Below are 24,750 nucleotides of genomic sequence, written 5' to 3' on the forward strand. Positions count from 1 at the left end.
GTGCGGGCTGGGGGCGGCGGCGGCACTCTGCGGGTGGCGGGCGAGCTGCTGGCTGGCCGGCGGCGCGTCTCGACTCAAATTATGGGCCGCCTCTCGGCCGTGTGGCGCGAGGAGAGGGCGGCGCGCTCGGCGCGCTGGCGGCGGTGAAGCCTCTCAGAGTGGGCGCTGGCTGGCCAAGGGCGTCGGGCGGGTGCGGGGCGGCACTCGGGTCGCCGGGACGGGCCGTGGTGGCCCGTGTGGCGTTCGTGAGGGACTGTTTGGGCGCCCCGGCAGCCTCCCCGCCTGCGTGACCAGGGCCGGTTTGGCAGCGGTTTGGGCTGTGTGTGGGCTGGTCGCGGTAGGGGATATAGTGCTTGTTTATGGTCCCACTCACCACTCCCGGCCAACGGGGCCTCGCGGGGCGTCCTCGTTTGCAGTAAAGGCCTCTGCCATCGCTCAGAGTCCCAAACCATGTGATCCTCCGCGCCGCCGCGCCCGAGTAGTCTGCCAGATGCGACGTCGTCGGGGAGGGCGTCGTCGCGGGCGCCAACGTCGTCATGCGAGCCCCTACGGCTGTCCAAGGGCACGTCTGGGTGACCAGGGGCGGGGGTCGAGCCGTGAGTGCTCCGCCGGGGCGAGCTTCTGGGTCCATGGGACCGCTGCCGGACCCATCCGAGAGCCTCTCCGGACACGTTCGCTCGACGGCCTAGTTGGCGGCCGATGTTCGACGACTAAAGCTCCGGACGCCGCGGCCAAAGGTCCGCCCACGGCCCCAGGGCTCGTGGTGGGTGTGGGGTGTGCCTCACGAGGCGGAGAAGCCGCGTGAACTCCCGTAGAAGCTCGCGAAGTGCGGATTTGGAGCGCCGCGCCGGACCTCCGCCGGGGCCCGCCGGGGCGCCGTATGGGCCTCGGGGTGCCCGATAAGCTTAGAGGTGCGGTTTTTTTTGCTTGTGTCTATCGGTTCATGTCATGGACCGGCCCTGGGAAGCCTTTGACCGCGCGCGGAGGGTGTTACGGGGCCGTGATGATTTAGCGGGAGGGAAATCGGGGCCGATTTGCCCAGTGTGCAAGTGCTCCAAGTGCTCCCAGGGGCACTAAGATGCATTACTAGAACACCGAGAAGCTCGACGACCAAGTGGATGCACGGCATGACGCCCAGTGAACGGCGGGGTTGAGTTTTCACACGCGGCTCCCCTCCCCCATCTCGCGCGTGAGCGCTGAGCCTCGCACACTCACCGGCTCTTCTTCGCCTCGCGCCACCGCGCGCGGCAGCGCGAGCACGCGCCGCGCTACTCCGTCTCGCGCGTGATCGCGAAGCGCAGCACGCACGCGACAAAGTCGAGCGCCGCGATGCCGTTCGTGTTTCCTGCCGAATCGAGATGGTGCTGCTCGTGGATCTCGTAGAGCGAGAGGACGAGGAGCGCCGCCCGCGCGCGGGCCGCCGCGGGGAAGAGCGAATGGCTTGCCGGCGACCACGGCGCCGCCGCCCGCCGGATCAGCGCCGCCGCCTCGCCCTCGCCGCCCGCGGCGCGCTGCAGCGGCGTCGGCTCGCCCTCGTGCAAGCTTGCGCCGCTGCGCAGCAGGGAGAGAGCGCGGGCGGCGGTGAGGGTCTCAAGGTGCGCGAGCGGCGTCCAGCCGCGGCTGGCGACCAGCCAGGCGGCGAGGTCGGCGTGGCCGCGGTTGTTTGCCATTTCCTCGGGCGTGCCGCGGGGCGTAGCGGCGCGGGAGGCGCCGTAGGAGGAGAGGAGCTTGGCGACCTCGAGGCGGCCGTTGTGGCACGCGGCGAGCAGCGGCGTGACGCCGTTGTTGCGGGCTTGGTTGACGGAAGCGCCGGTCTCGAGGAGCAGCCGAACGATGTCGAGGTGGCCCTTCTGGCACGCGATGTACAGCGGCGTGGCGCCGGTGTCCTTGGCCTGGTCGACCGCCGCGCTGGCCTCGAGGAGCAGCTGGGCGCACTCGAGCTGGCCGTTCTGGCACGCCATGATCAGTGGCGTGACGCCGTTGCCGCTGGCTTGGTCGACCACTGCGCCAGCCTCGAGAAGCAGCCGGGCGATCTCGACGTGGCCCTTCTGGCACGCCATGTACAGGGGCGTGGCGCCGTCGTTGCGGGCTTGGTTGACCGCCGCGCTGGCCTCGAGGAGCAGCCGGACGATTTCGACGTGGCCCTTTAGGCACGCGATGAACAGCGGCGTGGCGCCGCCGTCCGTGGCCTGGTTGACTGCCGCACCAGCCCCGAGGAGCAGCCGGGCGCACTCGACGCGGCCTTGGTGGCACGCAGCGAAGAGCGGCGTGAAGCCGCCGTCCATGGCCTGGCCGACTGCTGCGCCAGCGTCGCGCAGCAGCCTCGCGATCTCGACGTGGCCCTGCTGGCACGCAGCGAAGAGCGGCGTGGCGCCGTTCTCCTTGGCTTGGTCGACCGCCGCGCCAGCGTCGCGCAGCAGCCGGGCGATGTCGACGTGGCCGTTCTCACACGCGATGGACAGCGGCGTGGTACCATCCTCTGTGGCTTGGTTGACCACCGCGCCCGCCTCGAGAAGCAGCCGGGCGACCTCGACGTGGCCCTCCTGGCACGCCATGTACAGCGGCGTGAAGCCGTCCGCATCGGCTTGGTTGACCGCCGCGCCGGCCTCGAGGAGCAGCCGGGCGCACTCGAGGCATTCCTTCTCGCACGCAAGGAGGAGAGCGGAGGCGCCTTCGCCGTCAGCCGCCCCAACGCTCGCGCCGGCCTCGAGCAGCAGCCGCACCGCCTCGGCTCGCCCGTGCCGAGCGGCCCAGGTAAGAAGCGTGTCTTGCGTGTCGGTCTCGAGCCGCGCGTTGAGCGTGCCGCGCGTCCGCCGCCCGGAGAGGAAGGCTCGCAGCGCGGCCAGGTCGCCCACCGCCAGGTCGGGCAGCAGAGTCGTCACTGCGCCAGAAAGAAGAAAAACAGGGTGGCCGGCGCGAGCGCAGCGTTCCTGGAAGCCGCGAGTGAGCAGCGCAAAGAGGGAAAAGCTCGACCGCTGTTTGCTGTGAGAGACTCGTCAAGATGCCAGAAAGCGCGAAGAGAGGGAGGCGCGAGAGGCTCAACACTAGGCTGCCGACTCCCATTCGCCGTCGCACTCCGTGGGAGACATGCGGTGCCCGCGGGCGAAGGCGACGTACTGCGTGCAGCCGACCTCATCGGGCGTTACCCACCACCCACGCCAAAACGGCCCGTCTCGCGGTCGTCCCAGTAGTACAGGAACAGGTAGAAGGGCGTCTCAGCCTGGCCTCCCTCCGCCATGATCAGCGCGTCAAGGCTGCGGGGCGATATGACCAGAATCGCCGAACATTGCGCGCGCTGCTGGTTGAGCGTCTCGCTCAGCCGATCGAACAGCGCCGGATCCCGCGTCCTCGCGTCCGCTCGTGCGATACACTGCGAGAGCTGCCTCGATGTCGCCCAGCTCGGTCAAAGGGCTCGCTCGAGCGACCACGTCAGACACGCAAAAGCTGTCGAATCCATTCCACCCTTGGGTTGGTTTCTTACGACGGCGTTCGGGCTGCCGACCTCTTTGGCGAAGTGGTAGATGATTCTCTTGGTTGGCCGCGCGATGCCGCCCTGCGCCCTGGCTTTCGAGACAAATGTTGACGATTCCGTTCTTGACAATGGAGCGCGTCGTAGTTCGAGTACTGTCCCTTGTGCTCACACACACAGTGTGCACCAAAGATGAAACCCTGCACAAAGATCGCATGGCGGTGGACTTTTCGCTTTTGCTCCTTTCACCCATCTCCTAGAGGTGTCCGTTGTATTTATTCATCTCTCACACGCTCTTCACTCTCTCTCCCCCCCCCCCCCCCCCCTCTCTCTCTCTCTCTCTCTCTCTCTCTCTCTCTCACTCTCTCTCTCTCTCTCTCTCTCTCTCTCGCTCGGCTCGCTCCTCGGTCTCATTGAGGCTCCCAGCCAAGTAGAAACGAGTAGGCAGAGGGAAGCTTCGTCAGCAGTGACGCTGAAATCTCGCATCGTGACATTGCACCTTCCCAACAGCAAGTGACGTTGCCGTTCGGCGTCGAGAGCCTGTGATGCAACCCGTGTGCTGGCATCCGTCGTGACGCAGTGACTGATCCGGGAGTGAAATCTGACACACCGTCGCGACAGATTGGTCGTGAGACTATGCAGCGGCGGCGATCGGCCGCCACGGCTGCGTGGTGGCGTGGCGACGAGCCGTCGCTGCGAGCGGCGTCTCCGGGAGGCCTCTGGACGGCCTCGGCCCGGGTCTGCGAGGCCGTGGGTGTCAGAGGCGGGCGTGAGGGTCTCTCTGGCGCCTGCGGGTGGTCGGCCGCGCCGCTGTGCTTTTTTTAAGAGCGCGACCACAAGACGGGTGGCGACGTCGACCACGTCGACGCGGTGCCGCTGGCGATTTAATATTTAAGATCATACTTGATCAGGATCATTTCTGTAGTATGTTCTTCCACTCAGCGACTGTAGCTGAGCTGTTTCTCACAATCGAGAGGACGACCTATACCATCCGGAGGGTTAGGGACACTGCGTTGGAGCCGCTTGCGGCTCCCTCGCTGGAAGAACCTGCGGTTCTTTTCTTGAGGCGCCCCGCCGGATTCGAGTCGGATCGATTCTTATTTCTCCCTAAACGTATTGGTGGCGAGGCGGAGAAACTTAGACTTGCACAGTGAAACTACCAACGAAGACAGCACACCCGCGTTGTGTGAAAGAGAGAGACTTCTTCTCGCGACTTCTTCTTGCGACTTGTGAGAGAGAGAGACTTCTTCTCGCGACTTCTTCTTGCGACTTCTTCTTGCGTTGTGCGACGGCGACTATGAACCTCAAAGGGGGGCGCGCGCGGGGGCGGCGGGTGGGCGGGATGTTTGTGGGCCCGAGAGCAGCGATGTGCCATTTGTTTGTGTCTTCATCGAACTAGCGCAAAAGAAAAAAACCCGGCGACGACGGCGCTCTGGATGGGGCGTGACCTCCTGCCTCCAACCTCCTTCCTTTTTGAGCAGGTGTGACGCCGCGCGAGCGACGCTCCGAGATCGCCCGAGATAGCGCGGCGCGGCGGTGGGTGAGGTGGGGCGGGGTGGAGAGGCGTGGCGTGGAGCTCCGAGATCGCCCGAGATCGCGCGAGATCGCCCGAGATCGCGCGGCGCGGCCCGAGGCGAGGTGGATGGGTTGGGAGCGAGGGGGCGGAAGTGATCAGTGCGGTAGATCGGTCAGTCGGGGCGCGTGAGCCGGACTTGTGAGCCGGACGGCTTTCATTTCTCTCTGCGTTGTTGAGCCAGGACTCAACATACTCGTTCTGTTGCCGTCCCAAACTGTCACTCCCCTTTCTCCCGGCCGGGGCGGGGCGCGCGCGGGGGCGGCGGGTGTGCGGCGAGTGTGCGGGATGTCTGTGGGCCCGAGAGCGATATGCCATGTCCGCCTTGCGTTGTTTCATAACATCGAAGGCTAAGCTCAAAGAAAAACTTGCCGCCCACCCACACAGGTTGAGTGCTCGCAGCAGTCGGCGTGACAATGCTGCGAGTCTCGCTGCCGCACGGCGCGCAGGCCGGAGATCGCATCGTCGTCGAGACCGCGTCTGGCGCGTGCTCGAGCGTCGTCCTTGCGCAGGGCGCGCCGCGAGGCGCCACCCTTACCCTCGCGCTCCCGCAGAACGCCGCCGACAACGACAGCGCCGAGCGGGTCCTGCTGCGGACGGGGCAGCCGCCGGGTGCGGTCGCGCTCGACGCGGAGAGCGTCGCTGTCTGCGCGTCTCTCGTCGACGGCACGCTCTCCACCGGCGCGCCGGAAGAAGACGGAGAGGGGGCCCGCGCCGCCGCCGCCGCCCCCTTTTCCTCGCCGCTCGAGCCCGCAGCAGCCTCCGCCCTCCTGTCTGGGGTGACGAACGACGAGGACGCAATGAAGCAATTCCTTGCCCACGTCGACGACGCCGACAAGCGGTCGCAAGTCGCCGACGTCGCCGCCGCCACAGCCACCGCCTCCGCCGTCTCTGCCTCCGCCGCCGCTGCCACTGCCTCCGCCGCCGCCTCTGCCGCCGCCGCCGCCGCCGCTCCCTCGCCGCTCGAGGCTGCCGCTGAAGAGGGGTCGCCCGGCGTTGGCGGCGCCGCCTCGCCACCCGCTCAAGCCATGCTCCTCGACCTGCCCACGGAGCTACTCGCGCGCTGCGTCGCGCTGGTCGACAGCCTCGCCGACATCGCCCGCATCCGGGCCGTCGCTCACCACTTCTGCGACCTGCTCCCTCCGCTTGGCGAAGGCGGCGCAGCGCAACCTTCGGTTGCCGCGCAGGCCTTGGTGGTGCGCGCGGATCTGCACGGCTATGACTTTGAGGCGAGGGTCGACGATCGCGCTGAGCGCGCTGAGGCGCGTTCCGTGCCTCTCCTCCGTCATCATCCAAGCCTTATCCGCCTCCTCTCCTGACTACAGGCAATGCTTATCGCCGCAACCTCTGCGCCCTACGACGAGGCGGCGCTCGTGGCCGCCCTTCGGGCCTTTAAGCGCTTCTTTCTCTATCGATTGTATCGCGCGCATAGAGGCCGACGGAGATGTGTGTGCGAGGCGATCAACCGCGGGCTCGTCGCCACCGCATCGCGCGGACTCACTGAGCCGGTTGAGCTTGTCAATAGGCGCTATCGCACGCTAGGGCGGCGCTACGCGAGAGGGGCATGGAATATGATGCAGAGGAGGGAGATGACGTTCTCCTCGCCACGGACAGGCTGGTGCTTCTTTTGAGCAGAGACGAGGAAGAGGATGCAGAGGCAGAGGCAGAGGTTCGCCGTGGGCCACTGCCGCCGCCACTGCCGCCGCCGCCGCCGCCACTGCCGCCGCCGCCGCCGCCGCCGCCGCCGCCGCCGCCAGGGATCCCTGCGGTGGACAGCAGGTCGCAGTCCAGTGGCAGTGCTTTTCGAGCGCGGTGCTTGGTGGCGATGCACCGCGAGGCCGAGCTCGATGTCCTCGGCCGAGACGATCGGGCAGTTTGCCACCATCGGGCTGCAGTCAAGATTCAATCAATTTGTCGAATGGTTCCAGCAGCGCGGATTGCAATTGAGCTCTATGACTATCTGCCAGACTATCTGGGATATAGCGACAGATTGGCCACACGCTATTGTCTGTGGGAAGCGCAGAGGGCGATGCGATACAGGGCGCATATCGTCGTGACGGGCGATCCTCACAGCGATCTTATTGACGGGGGGCGATACTACGACGACGAGGTCGATGTGAGCCTATGGAGCCGAAAGACTCTTCTGTACCCATTTGACCGATCGTATTATTAGTGCTGCTCGCATCCGTTGGCATATGCACTCTTCGGTCTCGTGTGAGCGCTCCTCTCTCGTCTCACAACCACCCTCTGCGCATGTGTGCGCGTCTGGGTTCCCGGGGATTGTTACAACCACAAGGCGTGAGTCGTGAACATACATACCTACGGTACGGGTGTGGAGGGTGAGTTGACCAAGGGGTTGTGCGCCGGGCCCTCCTGCTCGGCTCCAGCCGGTAGACAAGTCTTGTCATCAACAGAGTAGATGGATCTGACCTCGGGGCCGATGTGACCAAGCGCTGGTAGCGTGGTTTAACCTCAAACCCATGGTCTCACAGTGTGCCGGCAGTCGCCGAGCAGTGTCGCTCACACAAGCCGCAGCACAAGTGACTGAGGGCCAGTGAGGGCGAGCCCATCGCTGTCACAGCTGTGGCATCCGCACAGTAGGCTGTGTCAACTGTGCAGAGTGTGTGAGCAGCAGAGGAGCTGCTCTCCAGGCTTCTGTCGCAAAGAGCTGCATGCCACCGAAGGCGCTGTCGAGGTTCGCCGAGCGCGGCGCAGGTTGAGGGAAGCCGCCACCGACGAGCGCGTTGGACTTTTCACTCCGGACAAAAAACGCGGCACAGCGGACGGTGCGGGGCGTGCCGCAAACTTAGCGGCGAGGCGCGGGACCGTCTGTGGCGAGGTGGGTCGCGTCCCTCGATTTCCGTCAACCCAGCATCCACACCCTTTAGATACATACATGGCCATCTCCAGTGTGGAAAAAAGCGCGCGCATGTACTGCTCGTATTGTCCGTATTCCGCAAGTGGCGACACACCGGCGTGAAATACTCAGAACGCGTACGCCCCTCTCATGAAGCTGTGACACTGCGTTGGAGCCGCTTGCGGCTCCCTCGCTGGAAGAATTTAGACAAAACAACTCTCTCTCACAGCAGACAGGCTCGACACAGGTGCGAACTGGCGCGTGCTAGTACTATCACCGGCACACCACCGGAGCGCTGGAAGAACCTGCGGCTCTTTTCTTGAGCCGCCCTGCCGGATTCGAGTCGGATCGATTTTTTCTCCCTAAATTTCTGCTTGCTCCTCTCCCTCCTCCTCCTCCCTCCGCCGTCGTCCCGCCGGCTCCTCGCCCCTCGCGGCGCTGCCCGCCCGCGAGAAAGTGCTGTGTGTATCGGTGGCGCGCGGCGGACAACAGTCAGACTTGCACAGTCAGACTACCTACGATGACACCCGCGTTGTGGAACGCTGGTAGGATGAACCTCTACACAAAAAGAAAAAATCCCACGGACTCAAACACAAAACAATAAAAATCTCTCTCGGACTCACCACAGGTTGAGTGCTCGCGCGAGTCGGCGTGACAATGCTGCGAGTCTCGCTACCGGTACCGCTCGGCGCGCAGGCCGGAGATCGCATCGTCGTCGAGACCGCGTCGGGCGCGTGCTCGAGCGTCGTCCTTCCGCAGGGCGCGCCGCGAGGCGCCACCCTCACCCTCGCGCTCCCCCAGAACGCCGCCGACAACGACAGCGCCGAGCGGGTCCTGCTGCGGACGGGGCAGCCGCCTAGACAGGGCTGTATCCATCAGTGCTCGTCATTTAAATTCGCGTGCGGACTTCGCGGGGAAAAGAATTTATCAACCCTGTGGGCGTGTGTGAGTATTCTTGATACGAAACCACGACGACACACACCAGTCGACTCGCATCGGTTGCCTCCATGAACGGCGGAGCTATTCTCGCGTCCAAACCACACCTGGCTCCAACGTGGACACGCCCATAGCTGGGGACACTACTAGGTCACGCATGGCATCAGAAGTTTTGTCTCTGGGCCCCGAAAGGCATCTCTAGCAGTGTCGTTACGCATGCCCCCTCCCCTCCTGGGCGCATACGCCTCACGTCTCGCCAGAGCATAAGCCCTTGGCGTGTGGCGAGACGAGTTTTTCGCCATGCAGCGAGCAGCAAGCCGCCCGCCGCAAACAGCCGGAGGCATCGCCACGGCACTGGCTGCGCCGCGGTCCCGCACCCGTCGGCGAAGCTCCCCCCGCCGAAGACCGCGCGTAGCGACGCCTTGACGATCGAGATGAGCGCGCTCCAAGCTCGTCCACCTACTGCCCCTGAGAGTTGGTTACGAGTGGGATCAGCTCCCCCCCTTGGGATCGAAGCCGCCACACCTCGCACCCAACATCCCAGGCGGGATCATCTCTCTCTCTCTCTCTCTCTCTCTCTCTCTCTCTCTCTCTCTCTCTCTCTCTCTCTCTCTCTCTCTCTCTCTCTCTTCTCTCTCTCTCTCTCTCTCTTCTCTCTCTTCTCTCTCTCTTCTCTCTCTCTCTGGCGCTGGCTGCCTCACCTCGCCAGTGCTGTTCAAGCCTGCGAGAGGCGTGTCGGCTCGCCGCCCGCGTCGCCCGCGGCGGGCGCGCGTGGCGTGCCGCTGGTCGGGAGTGCCCAGCAGGCTGTGCAGGGCAGTCTGCCTCACTCAGAGCGCCGCGGCGCGGGGCCGCCGTCGGCGCTGCGCCGCGAACGCTGCCGCTGTGTGCGTCACCATCGCGTCACCACTGTGTCCTCGCCGCGTCGTCGACGCCGCTCGCCGCTCGCCCCGCTGCCCTGCCCTGCCCTTCCACGTATTATTAATTGCTTGAGGGACAAGTCCTCACCTAATTATTCATCGCCCGAGGTGGCACGTCCTCAACTATTTATTAATTGGTCGAGGCTCTTCACACGCCGGTCCTTCACAGGTACGAGAGGGGTGCGGCATCTCTTGCGGGTCTCGCCAGGGGCGCCTACCAACCTCGCTTGCGAGGGGCGTGTGGCATGTCTGAACGGACTCGTGAGGGGCGCCTGCCTACCTCGCTTCGTCGAAGCGGCGCTTTGTACCCACACCCACCCCGCCGCATTCGTCGCCGGCGCGCGACACGTTCCTGTCGGCCGGACTGTCCTCGCCGAGTGCGTGCCGCTGAGGCGGGACGCACTCAGGGACAGTGCCGGCGGGACGCGGCTCGAGAGGCAGCTCCCGCGGAGGCACGGCTGGCACCCGTGGCGCGGGGCTCGTCTTCGGAAAGACCAGGATCGCTCTACTGGCAAACTTCTGGCTGACACGCGCGCCCGGTCGAGCCTTCGGCGGGCGCGCTGCGGTCGCACGCCTACCCAAGTCATAGGCCACGGCGTGCGATCTAGATTCAGCACACGCGCCTCTGCTCGCAACCACTCATCCAATGAACTGTCGTCACCCATGAGTGCGAGATAGGGCTGGCGGCTGGCCGCTAGCCTGTGAGGAGGGCGTCCATAGACACCTCACAAGACCCCACACACGGTATCGTCCGTGCCTTGCGGCCGGCGACGAGATTGCTAGAGGCGGAGCAAGCCTGCTCTAGTCTCACACGTTCGCCCCTGTCGCCTGTCTGTGTTGTTGTGCTGTTGTTTGTCTCTTGGCACCTTGGAGTGCTGGGGGGGGCGACAGGGGGGACGTGGCTGGCCTGAGTGATGTGTACGCCCACTCAGGATGTGTGGCAGCCCGCTGGCTGTGTGTCTCGTGAGCTTGTTTGTGTCTGTGTGTCGCTCGTGCGTGTCGTCATCATCTGTCTTGCGTCCACCCATACCGCGTTGGTGTCCAGTCCGAGCCTGACTGTTCTTCACCTTCCTACATACATACATCTCTCTCTCTCTCAGGGAGTCGGCCGGCGCGAGCGACGGCCGCCGAGCTTTAGGTCGCCGACATACAGCGAATATTGTGCACCAAACGTGTGCTGAGAAGGGGTACTAGGTACTTTTCGCTTCCCGCGCTCACCGAACTCGCTCCTCCAACTCGGGCGCTTCCCGCTCGGCCGCGCTCACCTCGACCATGGACCTGTCCGCCCTCCCGCTCCCGCCCTCGCGGCTCGCTCTCCTCCACACAGCCGGGTACCGCAAGCGCAGCGACCTGGACGGCGTCATCGCGGCGACGCTCGCGCAAAAGATTGGCGGCACGGCGGCCGAGGCTGCGCGGCTGCTGGCCAACGTGCACTCGGGCGGCAGCAGCTCGGACGACCTGGGCGCAAACTACCTGCGCACCTCGGCTCGCACCGGCCTCGCGCTTCTGCAGGAGGAGCGCGCCGCCCAGAAGATTGTCACGCTCGTGCAGCCGCTCGACGAGCTTCTCGGCGGCGGCGTGCGGCCGGGCCAGCTCACCGAGGTTGCGGGCGTGCCCGGCGTGGGCAAGACGCAGATGGGGATGCAGCTGGCCGTCAACGCCGCCGTCCCTCACGCACTCGGCGGCGCCGGTGGCGAGACGGCCTACATCGACACGGAGGGCTCCTTCTCGGCGCAGCGGGTGCGCGAGATGGCGGAGGGGCTCGTGGGCTCGCTGTGGCAGAGCCTCGTGGCGTGCCGGCCCGAGGAGCGGGGCGCGCGGGAGGAGGCGTTGCGCGGCCTCACCTGCGAGGGCGTCCTCTCCGGCATCCACGTCTTTCGCTGCCACGACCTCGCCGAGCTGGTCGCCGCGGTCAAGGGTCTCTGCGCGTTTGCCGAGGGGCGCTCGTCGCGCGTGCGCCTGGTGGTGGTCGACTCGGTCGCGTTCCACTTCCGGCACGAGAACCTCCCCTTCGCGCGCCGGCTCCAGCTCCTCGGAACCGTCAGCCAGGCGCTCCTCGACTTTGCGCGCGCCGAGCGCGCCGCGGCGGTGCTGGTGAACCAGGTGACGACACCTCCCAGACACTGCCTAGACATTTCCCAGACACTGCCCAGACACTGCCCAGAGATTGCCTGGACGCCACCTAGACACTCCTCTCTTGCCAATCAGGTGACGACGAAGGTCAACGACGCGACCAACGACTCGTTCCTCGCGCCTGCGCTCGGCGAGTCGTGGGCAGACTGCCGCACCAAGCGCGTGCTCCTGGAGTGGCAAGGGTTCGACGGTGTGGTAGTGTATGATAGGCGCACACCTGCCACACCAAGCTGATGCTCGAGTGGCGGCAGCGCACCCGCGTCGCGCGCCTCTACAAGGGCGGCCCGCCCGGCTGCGTGCCTTACCAGGTCCTCACCGAAGGTGTGCGCAGGGCGGAGGGCGCAGCGGCGGCGGCGCCCGAGCCGGCCGCGGCGTCGCTCGCGCGGCAGCGGGACGAGCAGGCGGGCGCTTGGGCGGCGCAGGAGCCGAAGCGGCAGCACACAGGCGACTCGTGAGGCGGGAATCGGACGAGCGCCCAGTGGCAGCTCTCCCCTGTCCAGAGTCCACGCACCGCGCATGCACTTGACTCTTGAGGAGGCTTTCGGGTGGCTGGGGTGCACTTGCCCACGGCTTCTCTGGCTACTTCTGTCGGGTGACAATCGTACGTTCGCCTATCTTTGTCTGTGTCCGCCGCGGTGTAATCCTGAGAGACAGTGAGAGACTTGTCGAGCGGAGGAGAGAAAAAAGACATATATACACGTATATCTAATATCATAATTGCGGATATCATAATATGCGGCCGACTGCACGCTAAAGGCTACACGCTCGCACACCACTTGCAGAGTGGCTCTCCCGGGCGCTCAGCCCACGGCGGAGGCACGCCAGGCCCCGGGCAGCCGGCCGTCACTCGCCTAAGCGCCTAAGCGGCCTAAGCGGGGGGGTGCTTAGGGTGCTTAGGCGCTTAGGCGGCCCTTGCGAGCGTGGCGGCGTGGTGGTATCGTAATACAAGTGACTCCGATGACACACATGATGCTCTTGCTAGTGTCATTGCTCAGAGAGCAGCCTCACCGCGTCGAAAGTCTACCACTGGCCCTGGTCGCACACCGCCGCTGAGCTGTGATGATGCCCACAGCACCAGCAGCAAAGGCGGGCGGGCCGACCCCGCGGCCATCGCCGCCGCTGCCGCCTCCTCCGCCGCCGGCGCCGCCCCCTCTGCCGTCGCCGTCACCTTGGGCTGCATCACCCGCGCCGCCGCCGCGCACCGGCTCGTGCTCATTCAAAGGCGCCTCGAGTTGCAGGCCAGCGGCGCTGACGTTGTCGTGGTCGGGCTGCCCAACGTCGGCGCGGGAGGGAGGGGGCAACGCCGTTATGAAGAGCGCGAGAGCGAGCGCCGACGGCCCAGATTCTGAGCAGCAGCCCGCCTGGTCATGGGCCACTTGCCTACGTGCGTCCAGCTTCCACTATAGGACGAACGTCGAAGTTTGCTCTCCGACGCCGTGCCGAGCGAAACCTTTTCCTTCGAAGCCCGGCGACGTAGCCGGGCGAGCGGAATAGGGCAGCCCTAGAGAGCACCTTGAGGCCATTCAATAGAGCCCGTACTATAGTCGAGAGTCGATCGCCGGCCCGCGCAGTGCTGCTCTGACCGCTCCGCCGGGCCGCCTCCGGGCCGCCGCGGCGGAGACGTGCACATAGGCAAGTTGGTATTTTCATATATGAACTTCAAAATAGTATTGGCTAGTCTAATTCTACTCATCACAACTCGCCAGGAACACCCACACACTATAGGGTCATTGTGTAGCCCTGCTTAGAAGGAAAAGGTTTTCTGCAAGGTCCGTATGCCTTACCGTGTAGTCGGCCATGCCTGTACGGGTGCATTTATAATTTATATGGTTTACATGTGGTGCTGAAGCGTGAAGTGAGTGTGAACACGAATGGCGTATGGGCTGAGAGCAACGAGCTGAGAGCGGCGACATGTGATGCTGAAACACACAGTCACAGACTCAACACAGAGCCGGTGTGCGCGGTTCACAGCGGGCCCGAAATGCCCTGCCGGTACCCCTGCGCGACCAGCGCATGCGCTGAGCGGTGCGCCCTGCCCCTCGCCCACCAGAGTGCAAGGCAGCAGAGGAGTCCGCCGCATACCGCTGCCGGCCCGCCGCCGCCCACCGCCGCCCAACCCTCCGGCGCGGCTGCCTCGCCGGCGGCGGAGAAGGCGGTAAAGGCGGGCTCCGCGCCGGGCTGCGGCTTCAAGCTAGGGACGATGAGGCGGTCGATCGCGTTGTGGTACCTACGCGGTGCTCTCGCAGGTGGGGAGGAGAGGCGCGGCTGCAGCGTGGGGAGGAGAGGCGCGCGCATGTACGGCTTGTACGACTCGCCTGCAGGAAGGTTCCGAGAGGGTTCAGATAAGGTTCAGAGAGGGTTCAGAGAGGGTTCAGAGAGGGTTCAGAGAGGGTTCAGAGAGGGTTCAGAGAGGGTTCAGAGAGGGGTCCCAAGAAGGGGCGATGTGCCCTGCTCACGCCACTCGCCTCCAAAGAGGTAGAAGGCGCCGCCCGACGGGTCGCGGACAACGCCTTGCCGGTAGCGGTGAGTCGGCGAGCTCGGCGTGCTCACGCGGCGCCAGCCTCCTCCCGCGTACACCCACGCGTCGCCGTAGCACGTGCACCTGCGGCAGGCCGACTCGCGCACTGACTCTCGCGCCCCCGACTCTCGCGCCCCCGGACCTCCCTTTCCGCAACCCTCGGCTCGGACAACCTCGGTCAATCTCGGTCAATCTGAGTCAATCTGAGTCAATCTGAGTCAATCTGAGTCAATCTCGGTCAGTCTCGCGAGCCGCACCCAGGCGTGCAGTGTGCTCCGCCGTACAGAAGCAGGCTGTCGGGCGGCGCCGCGACGAGGGAGGCGTGCGATCGGGCAGCCGGCGCAAGCGGCACGGGCCCGTGGCCCAGCCCGCTCTGCGTGAGAAGCGACCAGCGCCGCGTCGTCGCGTCAAAGTGCCACAAGTCGTCGAGCGGGGTGGGCGGGGAGCGGCTGCCCGGCTTGCCGCGCCGCGTGCCGCCGAAGACGAAGAAGCCGCGCCCGTCCGGCGCCGCGCCTACCGCCACTCCCTCGCGTGACGGCGTCGCGTCGCGAGGCGGAGAGGGCGCGGCGGGGAGGGCGCGCGCTTGCGGCGGCGGCGTGGCGCGTGCCCGGGTGCTGCCCTCCTGCGGATGCGACCGCCGCCGCGTCGTCCACCTGCCATGGTAGTGATCGAGATCAATTGGACGACGATCGGATGAGATGACCCACCAGACCTTGCGAGCTCCAGGCCGCACCTTTGTCCACGCACGGGCGGCGAAGGAGAAGCGCCACGTGTCGTCGCGTTCGAGCCCGCCGTAGACGTACATCGCGTCGCCTGCGGCAGGCGGCTGGCTCTGAGGGAGGGAGGGAGGGAGGGAGGGAGAGAGGGAGGGAGGGAGGGAGGGAGAGAGAGAGACAGAGAGAGAGAGAGACAGAGAGACAGAGAGACAGAGAGCGGTGGCGTCGCGCCGACGAGGGCGGCCACATGCAGCGCGCGCTTCGGCGGCGCCCTGCCGACCGGCGTGACGGACGACCACGTGAAGCTACTCAGGTCGAGCCGCCAGAGCTCCGAGTTCCACGCCTTGAAGACATAATTGTGCAGCGAGTGCTTGTGCCCGCCGTCGTCGCCGCCGTACATGTAGAGGCCGCCGTCAAATACGACGGCGGAGGCAGAGTAGCGCGCCGACGGCGCACCGTGCCGTTCGCCGCGGTGCACCTGCCGCCACGCGCCGCGCGACACCTCAAACACCCACGCGTCGGACAGCCATGCCGGCTGGCGGATGTCGTGGTTGTAAAAGTAGCCGTGCGTTACGACGATGCGGCCTTCGTGCCACACGACGCACGCCGAGTAACGCACCGACGGGTGCGTTGAGTCGCCGATCATCGGGCGGTGCTCGGGCAACACCACGTCCCAGGCGGCAAGAGTCGTGGCGTTGTCGGGCATTGGGAGGCCACAGAAGAAAAGAATTCGCGGGCCACGCGGCACGGGACTGGCGCGCACTGGCACTAACACGAATAAAAGAATGGGGATATTTTCGTCGTGCCACTTAAACTCCCTGTGTGGTGGCGGCGTGCCGTCCTCCCATGCTCCCATCCCTCCCTTGCGGTCTGTTTTCTTTCTTTCTTCCCTCTTTTGCGAGGGAGTTGTGTGTTAAATTCTTTTCATATGGAAGTGTGTTGTGAGTGGGGTGAGCCTACACGAACGAGCAGTACCACTGCGCCGCGCCGTTTCTCGAATTTGTATCGGGCGCCGGCTTTGATTGCTTTGTCCGACAGTCGCAAGTTGTGCCACAGCTGCGGCTATCTCGCCTGGCGCATGCGACCTCGATGCGCGGCGCTGCAGGCGCTAGCGGCGGCATCGCTGGGAACAGTCTACGCCGCTGCGGAGTGCGGGGAGCTAGGCCGAGCCCACGGCCTCCGCCTCGACTTCCTGAACTCGGAGGCGGGCGATGACATCAACAATTTGGGTCGCGGCGCTCCCCGCAGTGCTCCCCCCTGCCATTCTGTCCACCCGCGCGGGCCGGCTCGCACAAGCCACGCAGTGACGACCCGCTTGCCGTGCCAGGCGGCTTTCCCGGCGGGCTTGCTTATGGCGACTGCACGGTGCTCCACCCCCTCACCGCGAAACGCTAGCGGAGCGGCTACAATCGTCGGCCCCCAGCGACCCGCAGCGATGGATGCCGCCGCCCCCCCGCCCCCTGCGGCTGACGCGCCGATGCACGACCGGCCTCCGTCGGATGGCTCTCCGGCCTCTCCGGCCGCTGACGCGGCCGCCCATGCTGCTGCCGATCCGGTCCCTCTCACGCTCAGCGATATCCGCACAAGCTACGACAACTTTGAGGTCGCCGGCTTTGGCCAGGTGCAGCGACCACCTGCTTGCCTCCATGTTCACGCTTCGCGCCCCTCCCCCCCTCTGACACCGCCGTATGACCTTAGGTGAGGGGCACGACTACCCGCCTGGAAGGCGCTCTCATCAGCAAGTCACCCAGGCACCAACTCCTGGGCGTTTACGCTTGACTACGAAACCATGCAGTGGATGCAGCTCGATCAAAACGGCGACGCCAACAGCTGGTCCCTGGGCGAGTTCCTCGCCCAGGATGAGGTGCGAGTCATGATGCTCGACCCAGCGTGCACCAAGTCGCTCACATTCCGTGAGTTCGTCAACGGGCCGATCATCTCTCCAAGTCGACTGCGATCTCGGACTCCGACAACTGGACCGGTGCACCAGCCGCGGAGGACGATGGCTCCCTCGACGACATCCCTTCATCGACGGACGCCTTCACCGCCGCCGGCCCTGGGCCATCCAGCGCGGCCTCCGACGGCCTGCACGTGATCGAGCGGGTACAGAAACGGTGGCTGCCGCAGCTCACACCCTAATCGATCTGCCTTAGGCACGGAGCCAACGGAGCCATCGCGCATGCCCGCATCGCGTGCGGCTCCGAGGTCTCCCGCCGAGACCGGCTCGGCGCGGCGCGTGGCCGCACGCCGCCGTTGAAAAGGCGAGATAGGACCGAGGGGAGAGCGCCGGCCACATCGAGCGAGCGCTGACGTGTAAGGTGTCTGTGCTGCTCCGGTGTGTGTGGGATTCTGCCTCCCCCCCCATCTGTGCGGCGAGTTGTTTGCGGCGCGATGCCCGATCGTGCGCGATAGCCTCCCATTGTGCGTGGTGTGTCGGTGTGTCGGGGTCGTCCGGAGCGCGTGTGGCGGCGCCGTTGCATGCAGCGACTGCTCCACGTGCCACGACTGCTTTGACTGACGTGACTGACTGATGAGTGCCACGACTGCTTTGACTGACGTGACTGACTGATGAGACATGAGTGCTGATGGATGATCTCCGACAACCCAAAACCAAAATGCCTGAGCCCTGGTGTCGAGGTGTCGAGGCCCGGTGTCGAGGGTGTCGAGCTGCTGTCGAGGGATAGAGGTGTCGAGAGGCCTGTCGAGGCCTGTCGAGGCCTGTCGAGGCCTGTCGAGGCTGGGACCAAGCTTGTCCGTGTCGAGGGGTGTCGAGGGGTGTCGAGGGTGTCGAGGGTGTCGAGGGTGTCGAGGGTGTCGAGCAGGTGTCGAGTGTTGTCAAGGGGTTTTGCGTCTAAGGTGTCGAGGTGTCCAAGGTGGCAGGATGCAGTTGCAGCCCATCAACAAAACTTGGGCAGCAGTTGCAAAGCTGTTTCATCCCTTAGTTGCAGCCTCAGTTGCACCCTGTTGATGTAGCACAACCTGAGCACAACCAGTATACTCTCTGTGGACATTTGAGGACATCAAGTGCCGGGAGTCATTGCCACTGTGCACAAAGGTGCTGTGCAGGCGCAGCACCGCAGCAGCGTCGCCGCTGCAGCAGCGTCGCCCCTGCAGCGTCACCGGCGCACAAAGCGCAACTGACCACAGCGCTCATATGGCACAAGGCTGGTGCCATGAGTCAGTGGACATTGCCACTGCACAAGGTGCTGTCCAGCAGCTAAGGGCTGCCAGTACCCCATCGCAGCAGCGTCGCCGCCGCTGCAGCGTCGCCGTTGCAGCCGAGCGTCGCCAGTGCACAAAGCGCAATGGACCACAGGTCTGCACTCATGGCACAAGCTCACTGGTGTGAGGATTCATTGCCACTGTACAAGGTGCTGTGCAGCACCTGAGGGCTACCTGAGTACTGCCATGTTTGCTGCATCAACAGGGGTGCAACTGAGCTGCAACTTGAGCTAGAACTTGAGAGGCTGCAACTCAGGGATGAAAGTACTGCCAGCCAAGTTTGATTGCTGCTGCAACCCTGATTTCTAACTCTGACTCCAATGGGTCTACATCTCTGCTGTGTTAGGATCATCAGAGGTGTCGAGCGGTGTCGAGCGGTGTCGAGCGGTGTCGAGCGGTGTCGAGCGGTGTCGAGGGGTGTCGAGGGGTGTCGAGGTGTCGAGTTTGGCACCTTGACACGGACGAGCTTGGTCCCAGCCTAGATGGTGTCGAGGGGTGTCGAGGGGTGTCGAGTTGGTCGAGTTGGCATGGGGTGTCGAGGTGTCGAGTCAGTGTCGAGGTTTGGTGTCGAGGTGTCGCGGCCAGGGCTCAGCAAAATGCAAATGCGGAGTGGCCCACTTTGGCGTGCAGATCCTGCGTCTCTCACTGCCCGAACAACAGAGACGGGTACTTGTAGTATAGTAGGGTGAGAATTATGAAAAACGCCGGAATTCGGACGAGTACTCTCGCCTGCACAAATCCGCCGCAGGTCCCACACTAGGCCCAGAAAAATTCTTTCTCGCGATGTCCACCCCACCGCGCCGCCGCTCGCGCCGCCTCGCCCCCGCCACCTCCGCCGCGCCCCCGCCAAGTACGCCGCCGCCCGCCCGCCTCCTCGACCTCCCCAGGGAGCTCCTCGTGCGCGCCCTCTCCCGCTGCGACCCCGCCGGCATCGCTCGCGTCGCGGCCGTCTCGCTGCTCTTCCACGCCTCGCTTGCGGTGGAGGCCATCCGCTTGTGGGCGCAAGAGCGCGGCTTCGAGCTGCCGGCGCAGCCAGAGGGCGAGAGCTGCGCCGTGCGGTGGCTGTGCTTTGCTGCGCTGCTGCGCGAGGCCAACCTGCTGGCGAGGGTGGCGGCGGGCGAACGGCACAGTGTCTTCATCGACGGCGAGGGGCGGCTCTCGTCGTGCGGCTCGGAACCGGAGGGCGAGGAGGAAGAGGAGGACGAAGAGGAGGTATTTCAAGGCCTTCTCGGCCATGGCGAGGGCGTGACGCGGCTCAATACGCCGACCCGCCTCCCTTCTCCGCTGGGCGGCGAGCGTGCCGTGAGCGTGTCGGCGGGACGCAAACACAGCCTCGCAATCACCGCCGACGGCGCTGTCTTGAGCTGGGGCGATGGAGAGTTTGGCAAGAAGGTGGAGGCCTTTGCTGGGCGGCGCGTCGTCGCTGTGTCGGCTGGAGCCGATCACAACCTCGCCCTCACCGCCGACGGCTCTGTCTGGAGCTGGGGCTGGGGAAGTTTTGGCGCGCTGGGCCACGGCGACGAGCAGAACCAGCTGCAGCCGAAGAAGGTTGAGGCCTTGGCTGGCCAGCGCGTCGTCGCTGTGTCGGCTGGAGTGGGCATCAACCTCGCTCTCACCGCCGACGGCAGCGTCTGGAGCTGGGGCGATGGAGGCTTTGGCGAGCTGGGCCACGGCGACCGGCAGAGCCAGCTGCTGCCCAAGAAGATCGAAGCCTTTGCTGGCCGGCGCGTTGTCGCTGTGTCGGCTGGAGCAGCCCACAGCCTCGCCCTCACCGCCGATGGCGCTGTCTGGAGCTGGGGCGCTGGAGAGGATGGCCAGCTGGGCCACAGCGACGAGCAGGACCAGCTGCTGCCAAAGAAGGTCGAGGCCTTTGCTGACCAGCGCGTCATCGCTGTGTCGGCTGGAGGCAGCCACAGCCTCGCCCTCACCGCCGACGGAGCTGTCTGGAGCTGGGGCGAGGGAGCCTTTGGCCAGCTGGGCCACGACGACGAGCAGAACCAGCTGCTGCCGAAGAAAGTCGAGGCCTTTGCTGGCGAGCGCGTCGTCGCTGTGTCGGCTGGACCCTGCCACAGCCTCGCCCTCGCCGCCGACGGCGCCGTCTGGAGCTGGGGTGATGGCGAGACCGGCTGCCTAGGGCACGGAGAGGACCTGTCGAACCAGCTGCTGCCCAAGAAGATCGAGGCGTGGGGCCTGGGGCGGTGAGCGATGGGGGGGGCGGAAGCCGGAACGGAGCGGGTCTTTAATGAGCCTGTGAGTCTGTGAGCCTGTGCCCTGACTTGGCACTTGGGGGTATGAGGAGAAGGACATTTGCGTGCAGGCGGCGCGGGCGGCTCGCGTCGTCGAGGCTCGAGCGGACGCGCTTTTTCGCGGTGTACAATTTCCAAAAAAAAAACGCGGGATGGCGGTGAAACCGCAAACCCAGTGCGTGCGTGCGGGGGGCGGGGCGTGGTGACTGGAGCGGTGACTCATATGAACCCCCCCCCCCCACACACACACACACACCACCGCGGGGTATGGCCATGCAGCGCGCTGGGGGCGGCGCGGGACCAGCTCCTCTCTTTCCGGTGGGTGGGTGGGTGGTGGGGGGGGGGGCAAGGGGGTTCATTATTCACAACACGCACGTGACGCCCTTCGCCGCGCACGCCGCCCCGAGCGCGACGGCCGCCGCCTCGCTCGCCGCGTGACGCCGCAGGGAGAGCCGCGCGAGGCTCGCCGGGGCGTCGTCCGCCGCGACCGCCGCCGCCAGCGCCTCGACGCCTCGGTCGCCCACCCCATTCTCGTCGAGGTGCAGCTCGCGGAGGGAGGTCGCGCGCGGGAGCGCCGCCGCCAGCGCGGCGGCGCCCTCGTCGCCCACGCCGTTCCAGTTGAGCGAGAGCTTCTCGCACGGCGCCAGCGCGCCGGCCGCCATCAGTGACGCGATGGCCGCCGCCTCGGCGCCGCCCCAGCCGAGGTCGACGAACTCGAGCACCGCCTGAAGCAATCGTGCCACGCTCTCGCGCTGATGGCTGGGGCCGCGGCGGGTGGGTGAAGAGATGGGAGGCTGCAGGCAGGCGGGAGAGGCATCGAGACAGGGCAGCAGTGGGAGGCATGCACACTGGAAAGGCGTACACAGGAGTGAGAGGAGGAGGAGGCGGTGGGGCGGATGCAGCAGTGAGAGGCGCGCGCCGCGGCGGCGAAGCGCTCGGCGAAGCCGGCGCGGTAGAGGTCCGCGACCAGCGGGCGGTCGCACTTTCCGTTGGTGAAGCCCTTCGACTCGAGGGCGGCGGCGAACTCGTCCGGCGGCAACGGCGCGCGGCGGCGCTGCCGGCACTGCGCCTGCAGCTCGGCCCACCTGCGATTCACCGCGCCGTCGCGCTTAGAGCCGGCTGTCACAGGTCTGTGGCGTCGGTTAAGCTCTTATGAGCGGGTGACAGGTGGAGAGCCGCAGGAGGGGAGCTAGCTTCCACGAGCTGGGCTCGCCGGCTCTTCTCGCCCGTGTCGAGGCCGAGGTCGAGCAGCTTGCGCGAGTCTTTGACGAGCGCCGCCCAGGAGGCCTCGCAGAAGCACCAGCCGCGGTCGGGGTACGGCGCGGTGTTGCCCGACCGCCTGTACCGCGCGGGGTCGTCATAGTCGGGCGGGAAGGCGGTCAGCATAAAGACAAACGTCTCCGGGTGCGAGTAGAAGGCGCCGAGGCTGCCCAGCGCACGCTTGAAGAGCACGTCCTCCGCCGGGTAGCGGCCGCCCTCGTCGGTGTGAGTGCGCGGCTGCGGCGCGCCTCCGGCGCCGCGGCAGCGTTGGTGGATGCACATAAAGTCAATGAAGACTGCGAACCGGCCAAAGGACTTGACAAGCAGCTTGAGTGCGCGGCCAACCGCGCGGAGGTTGTGGCCGCGAGGGTCCGGGTGGTCGGGCTGGAGCCAGCAGTGCGAGCAGCAGGCGATGCGGAGGAAGGGGAACGGGTTCTGCGCCGCTTTGAGCTCCGAGAGGGAGACAAACGCAGCGTCGGGCAGCGCCTGGCGCGGCAGCATTACGCCGTCGGGTCGCTCGGACTGCTCGATGAGGTAGCTTGCGTCGATGAGCGCCACGGCGCCAGAGGAGAGCACGCTCTCGAAGTCGGAGCCGCCGCGCGCGAGCCAGAGCTGAGCGGCCTCGTCGGTGACAGCGACACTGGTGGTAGCGGGCATGTGCGGTTGCATATCTTGGCCGCTGTGCGCGTCGATGAGACGCGACGTGAGGCAGGGAGACCGACGATCCGAGCAGTTTGCGGTGGCTTGGGGGCCTATGCTCCTTGACGTCGGGCCCCCCCCCGGGCGCCTTTGGCGAGGCGCGGCCGAGTCGCGGCCCCAGGGTGGGCAGTGAAAAGAATTTTACAATCCTCGCACAACCACAACGCTGACCTCTCAACGCTGCCTGGGCAGCCTCCCTTGGGTTGTCTGTTTTCTTTCTTTCTTTTTTTTCACTGGGCAGCGGCGCCGGACTCAAAAGACACCGCTACATTCCTGAGACGCGCGAGGGCAGCCTCCTTATATGGACCCGCATTATCGAACGAACAGTTGTCGGATCTTTGTTTTCTTTTCCTCGCGATGTCCACCCCGCCGCGCCGCCGCTCGCGCTGCCTCCTCGCCTCCTCCTCCGCCGCCGCTCCCCCGCCAGAGACGCCGCCGCCCGCCCGCCTCCTCGACCTCCCCAGGGAGCTCCTCGTGCGCGCCCTCTCCCGCTGCGACCCCGCCATCATCGCTCGCGTCGCGGCCGTCTCGCTGCTCTTCCACGCCTCGCTCGCCGTAGAGGCCATCCGCTTATGGGCGCAAGAGCGCGGCTTCGAGCTGCCGGCGCAGCCAGAGGGCGAGAGCTGCGCCGTGCGGTGGCTGTGCTTCGCTGCGCTGCTGCGCGAGGCCAACCCGCCGGTGAGGCTTGCGGCGGGCGCACAGCACAGCGTCTTCATCGACGGCGAGGGGCGGCTCTCGTCGTGTGGAACGGCTGAGAGCTGGCAGCCAGGACTGCTCGGCCACGGCGAGGGCGTGACACAGCTCAACACGCCGACGCGCCTCCCGTCGACTCTGGGCGGTGAGCGCGCCGTGAGTGTGACGTCTGGACTCGTGCACAGCCTCGCCCTCACCGGCGGCGGCGCCGTTTGGAGCTGGGGCAGTGGAGCCTCTGGCCGCTTGGGCCACGGCGACGAGCAACACCAGCTGCTGCCCAAGAAGGTCGAGGCCTTTGCTGGCCAGCGTGTCATCGCTGTCTCAGCTGGGCTGCACCACAGCCTCGCTGCCACCGCCAACGGCAGCCTCTGGAGTTGGGGCCAGGGAGGCGTTGGCCAGCTGGGCCACGGCGACAAGGAGGACCAGCTGCTGCCCAAGAAGGTCGAGGCCTTTGCTGGCCAGCTCGTCGTCGCTGTGTCGGCTGAAACCGCGCACAGCTTCGCAATCACCGCCGACGGAGCTGTCTGGAGCTGGGGTTGGGGACGCGAAGGCCAGCTCGGCCACGGCGACGAGCAGGACCAGCTGCTGCCGAAGAAGATCGAGGCCTTTGCTGGCCAGCGCGTCGTCGCTGTGTCGGCTGGGCGCGTCGTCGCTGTGTCGGCTGGAGGCCACTACAGCCTCGCCCTCACCGCCAACGGCAGCGTCTGGAGCTGGGGCCAGGGAGCCTTTGGCAAGCTGGGCCACGGCGAGGAGCAGCGCCAGCTGCTGCCCAAGAAGGTCGAGGCCTTTGTCGGCCACCGCGTCGTCGCTGTGTCGGCTGGAGGCCACTACAGCCTCGCCCTCACCGCCGACGGTGCCGTCTGGAGCTGGGGCTATGGAGGCGTTGGCCAGCTGGGCCACGGCGACGAGCAGAACCAGCTGCAGCCGAAGAAGGTTGAGGCCTTCACCGGCCAGCGCGTCGTCGCTGTGTCGGCTGGAGTGGGCCACAGCCTCGCCATCACCGCCGACGGAGCCCTCTGGAGCTGCGGCGCTGGCGAGACCGGCTGCCTAGGGCACGGAGAGGACCTGTCGAAGCAGCTGCTGCCCAAGAAGATCGAGGAGTCGGGTCTGGGGCGGTGAGCGATGGGGGGCGGAAGCCGGAACGGAGCGGGTCCTCAATGAGCCTGTGAGTATGTGAGCATTGTGTCCGTGCACACAGCTCCTCTGTACCCACTCGTGACGTGTGCAGGCGCTCCGAGACGCGCGGGCCGCGGCAGCACCTGGCGGAGCCGGAGGACGGCCGTCGTTGCGCTTCCGGGTGTGTGCCGCGTGTCGGTGGACGGACTGGACGGTGCTGGCATGACGGGTGCGCGGCGCGGGCGGATGACTAGGGGAGAGAATGCGGAGAGACTAGCTCGCAGGTAGATGTGCTCAGCCAAGGGTACGCAGGGATATGAGGGGAATGTGTCAGTGTGAGGGGTGCACCAACCGCAGAGCGTCGTGTTTTGCCTTTGAAAACTGAACAGTTTTTT

General features: G+C 65.9%; 5 protein-coding genes across 5 annotated transcripts; 2 read left to right on the forward strand and 3 right to left on the reverse strand.

Annotated features, from left to right (window-relative positions):
- Positions 1–1,268: 1,268 nt before the first annotated feature.
- Positions 1,269–1,670, reverse strand: EMIHUDRAFT_362356 (hypothetical protein; the record flags this gene model as incomplete). The annotated part of the gene is made up of 1 exon (XM_005789004.1): positions 1,269–1,670. The coding sequence occupies one exon, from the start codon at positions 1,668–1,670 to the stop codon at positions 1,269–1,271; it is 402 nt and encodes a 133-aa protein (XP_005789061.1).
- Positions 1,671–11,024: 9,354 nt separating this feature from the next.
- On the forward strand, positions 11,025–12,340 carry EMIHUDRAFT_226145 (hypothetical protein; the record flags this gene model as incomplete). Its single annotated transcript, XM_005789053.1, has 4 exons — positions 11,025–11,180; positions 11,535–11,855; positions 11,961–12,080; positions 12,287–12,340. The coding sequence occupies 4 exons, from the start codon at positions 11,025–11,027 to the stop codon at positions 12,338–12,340; spliced, it is 651 nt and encodes a 216-aa protein (XP_005789110.1).
- Positions 12,341–13,850: 1,510 nt separating this feature from the next.
- EMIHUDRAFT_110115 (hypothetical protein) lies at positions 13,851–15,825 on the reverse strand (the record flags this gene model as incomplete). The annotated part of the gene is made up of 5 exons (XM_005789005.1): positions 13,851–14,200; positions 14,342–14,487; positions 14,661–14,916; positions 15,151–15,235; positions 15,367–15,825. The coding sequence occupies 5 exons, from the start codon at positions 15,823–15,825 to the stop codon at positions 13,851–13,853; spliced, it is 1,296 nt and encodes a 431-aa protein (XP_005789062.1).
- Positions 15,826–16,524: 699 nt separating this feature from the next.
- Positions 16,525–17,711, forward strand: EMIHUDRAFT_362357 (hypothetical protein). Its single transcript, XM_005789006.1, is given in 5 exon segments — positions 16,525–16,740; positions 16,818–17,050; positions 17,069–17,204; positions 17,238–17,619; positions 17,667–17,711. 2 exon segments carry the CDS (start codon positions 16,555–16,557, stop codon positions 16,896–16,898), a joined length of 267 nt encoding a protein of 88 aa, XP_005789063.1. The 5' UTR covers positions 16,525–16,554; the 3' UTR covers positions 16,899–17,050; positions 17,069–17,204; positions 17,238–17,619; positions 17,667–17,711.
- Positions 17,712–20,949: 3,238 nt separating this feature from the next.
- On the reverse strand, positions 20,950–22,504 carry EMIHUDRAFT_455013 (hypothetical protein; the record flags this gene model as incomplete). The annotated part of the gene is made up of 4 exons (XM_005789007.1): positions 20,950–21,117; positions 21,196–21,312; positions 21,450–21,656; positions 21,788–22,504. 4 exons carry the CDS (start codon positions 22,502–22,504, stop codon positions 20,950–20,952), a joined length of 1,209 nt encoding a protein of 402 aa, XP_005789064.1.
- Between the last annotated feature and the right edge of the window lie 2,246 nt (positions 22,505–24,750).

This window comes from Emiliania huxleyi (assembly GCF_000372725.1).
Source record: "Emiliania huxleyi CCMP1516 chromosome Unknown EMIHUscaffold_130, whole genome shotgun sequence".
In the NCBI taxonomy this organism is placed as follows: Eukaryota; Haptophyta; order Isochrysidales; family Noelaerhabdaceae; genus Emiliania; species Emiliania huxleyi.